The sequence below is a fragment of the Hyaena hyaena genome, unplaced genomic scaffold (genome assembly GCF_003009895.1).
Source record: "Hyaena hyaena isolate Hyena2069 unplaced genomic scaffold, ASM300989v1 scaffold_2856, whole genome shotgun sequence".
NCBI classification, from domain to species: Eukaryota; Metazoa; Chordata; class Mammalia; order Carnivora; family Hyaenidae; genus Hyaena; species Hyaena hyaena.
Window position 1 is genome coordinate 1 of NW_024083510.1, and position 5162 is coordinate 5162.

Sequence of the window (5162 nt, forward strand, 5' to 3'; positions counted from 1 at the left end):
AGAGAGAGAGAGAGAGAGAGAGAGAGAGAGAGAGAGAGAGAGAGGCAAACCAAGAAACAGACTCTTAACTATAGAGAACAAACTGATGGTTACCAGAATTGAGGTGGGTGGGGAGGATGGGTGAAACAGGTGATGGGGATTAAGGAGTCTACTTGTGATAAGCACTGGGTGTTGTATGAAAGTGTTAAATCACTATATTGTACACCTGAAACCAATATTACACTATATTTTAACTAACTGTAATTTAAATTAAAACTTAAAGAATGAAAGTAGTGTTTAAAAGAAAAAATGAAAATCTTAGGACAGAGGGAAGGGTGGGGAAGATGGCAATAGAGCTGCAGTGGAATACTATGAGAGATTTAAAAGCAAAAGATATATGCTTTATTAAATTGTCAATCTGGCCATGCCCTTAGGCATATGGAAGTAGGCAGGAGGGTATGATTTGAGGTTGAGTGATGCATAGGAAGATAGAAGAGGATGGAGGTTGTGGGGAGAGACATAATGAGGCTCAGTCTCTGAAATGAGGCTCTTGACCTCATTGTTTGGGGTGAGTCCTGACACCTGCATGAATCTCTACTTTCACAGAGAATGGGCATCTCCTTGTTCCTTAGGTAAGTCACCGATTTCTTCAATTCTATTCCTTTCTCTCAGTCCTAGCCTATCTGTGTTGATTAGCTGCATGACTTTGGAGGCCACTTGATCGCCCCTGACCAGGGAATCACAATTGGATGATCACAGATACGTATACCAGGAGGGCCCTTCTCCAGCGGAGAAGTTAGGTGTCTGAAGTTTCCTTCTCCTAAGGAAGAGCTCACAGATTGGAGCGTCTCCCGTGGTTTATCTACCCAAGTCCCCCACCCAAGATTTATTCAGTGAAGCTACTAAGGGACCCAGTGGTTGTAGTCACATTTCAGCTTCTCATCAGATCTGATTTCAGGCATACAATGGAAATATCCCACCTTGAGAAAAGATGCATTCAGCATCTGCACAGTTGTATAAACAATACCTGTGGTAGACTAGCAAAGTAGGCTAGACAATCTCCTCCATCTTCAAATCTGTGTTTATAGGATTCTATAAATATAGAAGCAGTAGCCATAACACTTAGCAAAATTTAAAATAAAAAATTTTTTTGTATCTTATACCTAAGTTAAAACCCACACATAGGAAATGTTTGATAGATACAGAATATACTACAAAAAGGGAGATATGAGCGAGAAAATGTAAATAGACAAAAATACTCTCCCTTAATCTGGAAAGAAACAGGCTGTTGAACATGAAAGGTGACTATAAAACACGAAGAACAATCTGGATTTGTTGCTCCTGAGGGCAGGGTTATCTCTCAACACAAATAAAGTCATTCGTCTTATAAGGCACACAGCAGAGAGAAAACAGAATTTGCACAGGTTGAAGAAATAAATGGAAGATATTAAACAGGAAGCAGTATAATGTGGAAATTAAGTAACTATTTGGTTGTCAAACTCAATTTCAAATCTTGGCACAGCAGCCACAAACTGTATGACTCAGTTATCTTGTTAATGAAAGGCTCATTTCTCCTCATTTCTCTCACTTGTAATGGGGGACAAAAATGGTACCTACCCCCGAAAATTGTTGTGAAGATCAGATAAAATCTCTAAAGCAGTTAGGATAGTGCCTGGAACATGGTAAGCACTCAGACATGCTCACTGGCATTATTGTGTAGGGCTTAGATAAATCTTCAGATATTGCATAGTAAACCAACAGTGAGGTCTGTGACAAGCCTGGGATTATGTAAATTATCAGTTTCATTTTCTTCATTTTGAAAGTTGCACATGTCAGCTAATTAAGACATCCATAATAAATAAATTTAGAAAGTCAAAACAAAAATGAGTCACTATTAATTGGAGCACATTTCCTTTAAGGCATAGATTGCTTTTCAAGTTAATTTCGATCATGTGTCCTTTTTGTTTAATTTTTAACATTATATGCATATTTCATTTTATAGTGGATTCTTTAAAGGTCACATAATATTTTTTAATATGGATTATTCCACATAATATTTCATTAAATAAATGGACCATACTCTAATTTACTATTCCTTACTTTTATGTATCATATCCTATGATTTTTAGTATATGATTATTCTAAATAGTGGTATACCCAAAGTATTTTATGAAAAACCTGCTTTCTACATTTAGGAATATTTTGTTAGGAGAAATTTCCAAAAGTGAGAAAGCATTAAAGCCTATAAGTTTTTAAAAAGTTCTTGCTACATGTTGCCAATTACACCATCAGCTGTGATGCTCAAGAATTTATATTCCAACATTGTGAAGTTTCATTAGTATAAACTGCTAATTTAATAAACAAAATGCTGCCTAATTACTGTTTTAATATATGGTTTTTTTGGATTACTAGTCAGAATAATTTTTCTCTTATTCAAAAGCCAATTATATTTTTTGTCACTTTTCTTTATGTTCTTTTACTACCTATTGGGAATTGGTGGATTTTCTAATTTAAACCTTTTATATAATAACAATATCAATAACATTTTCATAACATTTTGACTTATGAAAGGGAATCATGGTAGCCTCCAAACTTTCACCCCAAATAGGGATAGAACTTGGAGGCCACAGTAGAGAAAATCATTATGTAGGCAACTAGAAATAGGTGAGCTTTAGGGAATCATTGTCAAGCCACTAAAGATAAGGGAAAGTGGTAAGGATCACCTGCTTCCCACAGCCTGAGGGTCCTTGTCACAGCTGATCTTGAACATAGCTAGCATCCGAGTTCTGATCTTTTTGGTCTTGGCACCATAGATGATGGGATTGATCACAGGAGGCACAAGTAGGTAGACATCACCCATAAGAACATGCACAATGGGATCAAGACTGTTTCCAAAACGGTGTACCACTGAGAGGCCAATGAGAGGAACATAGAAGGCTAAAACCACGCCGATGTGTGACACACAGGTTGCAAAAGCCTTAGCTCGCTCTGACTTGGAAGGCAGTTGTAGAACTGTTCGTATAATCAGAAAATAGGACAAGGAGATGAAGAGGACATCCACGCCCATAACCAGCAGAATGGCAGTGAGACCATAGACCTCATTGGGCAATGTGTCTGCATAGGCCAACTTCATCATATCCTGGTGCACACAGTAGGAGTGTGAGAGCACATTGGAGCGGCAGAAGGCCAGCCGCTTGATGAGCAGAGGCAGTGGGATAAAGAAGAGGGATCCGCGGACCACGGCCACCATGCCAATCTGGACTGTTACTGTATTGTTGAGCACTGCTGCATGGCGTAGTGGGTGACAGATGGCTATATAACGGTCAAAGGCCATGGCCAGCAGGATAGTGGACTCAATAGCTGAGAGGGCATGAATAAAAAACATCTGGGCAATGCAGGCATCAAAGGCAATCTCCCTGGAATCAAACCAGAGGAGGGCGAGGATCTTGGGCATGGTGGATGTGGACAATGCCAGGTCAATGGCTGCCAACATGCAGAGAAAGAGGTACATGGGAGCGTGCAGGCTGCGCTCTGTCCTTACGATGAACACCACGATGCAGTTTCCAAACACTGCCACGGCATACATTGAAAGCAGGGGGAAGCCGATCCAGAAATGAGCTTCTTCTAATCCTGGGATACCAATGAGTACAAAGGTGGCATGTGTGAAGTTGCAGGAACTCATAGCTGGCATCGAGAAGGGGACACTGGAAAGGGTGAAGTCACACTGGCAGCCAGCTAGCCTGCTAGGACATGGAGCACAATCAGAGAGGCCAGCCCTAAAAACCTGGAAACTGAATATACCTCACCTCTCCCTCTCCTAATGTCTCCTCCCACTCTTCCCAGACATTTAGGCTCTTTCTTAAGAAGTCCTCTTCCAAAGGGAAAATGGTAGTTAAACTTCATTTATCGGGGTGCCTGGGTGTCTCAGTTGGTTGAGAGTCTGACTTTGGCTCAGGTCATGATCTCACGGTCCATCTCGCTGCTGTCAGCGTAGAGCCTGCTCTTGATCTTCTGTCTCCCTCTCATTCTGTCCCTCCCCGACTCGTGCTTTCTCTCTCAAAAATAAATTAACATGAAAAAAATCATTTATCAATTGCTATTCCCCAGGTCCATTTACATTTTTAAAAGGGAACCTGGGGAGAACAATGCTTATCCCAAAATGTATCCTTTCCAAATTCCTCAGACTCCTCCTGGCCCACACCTTCATTGTCTGGATACTGGGTGGTCCTTTTCTCAGGTAAGTGTTAAGAGATACCCTATTGGGAACCCTTTCTAGGTATGTTCTCTTTCCCCTCCTTTCCTTCAACTGTTCATTCCTTTTATAAGCATCTACTTATATGATCTACTATGTACAAGGCAATTTTCTAGATGCTCGTGATACAGAGGGAGAACACACATCTTTTGCCCTTCAGATGCGTTGTCTACTAGACAAGTAACCAAATGATTAGAGTTTTGGGATAAGTGTTAGCATAAAGTGTGTATTTAATGCATGGCAGGGGGAGAGACATGATCACAGGAACTTTCCTGATCAAGATGATTCTTTTGTTTTTAAACATAAGTAGGAGTTAGAAAGGGGAATAATGGGTATACCAAGACAGTGGGAAGAGGGAGATTTTGTGGATTTTTTTTCCTTCAGATTTTCAGGATTTTAGGACCTTAGGGCTGAGGTCAGCAACGGAGGAAAGAAACACAAAACCGGGAATTTTCTAAAAGTGAAAAAAAACACTAAGGAAAAGAGGCCACAAGTCAACATATTAAGGAACATGAGGAAACTCCTTTGAGGTCACTAAGTGATGGGGAGTAGCTCCCTCCAGTGACTTATCTGGGGATGAGGGTGTGTGGCCTCCAGCAGATCCTAGCTGCCTGGCATTGTCCCTTGTGAAGCCTCTTCTCTCTGCTCCTAGCAGATGTGTTTCTCCACACAAGACAGCTGCCTCCAAGGCCATAATTCCTTGTCCCAAGGGGAACGTAGGTCAAGTCCTAACACTCCCAGAGCTTTTCTTTTCTGGATCCTCTGCCAACAAGTCACTGGGGGAAGCTTTCTGTTTTTGGAAGCCCTGCCTTGTCCTCCCTGGCTCTGCACTGCCCTCCCTGGCTCGGCACTGCCCTCCCTGTCTCTGCCCCTGCCCTCCCTGTCTCTGCCCCTGCCCTCCCTGGCTCTGCCCCTGCCCTCCCTGGCTCTG

At 41.7% G+C, this 5162-nt stretch overlaps 1 protein-coding gene across 1 annotated transcript; it reads right to left on the reverse strand.

Moving 5' to 3' along the window:
* Window positions 1–2698: 2698 nt before the first annotated feature.
* LOC120227703 (olfactory receptor 51E2) lies at window positions 2699–3703 on the reverse strand. Its single transcript, XM_039225759.1, has one exon. It carries the CDS (start codon window positions 3668–3670, stop codon window positions 2699–2701), a length of 972 nt encoding a protein of 323 aa, XP_039081690.1. The 5' UTR covers window positions 3671–3703.
* Between the last annotated feature and the right edge of the window lie 1459 nt (window positions 3704–5162).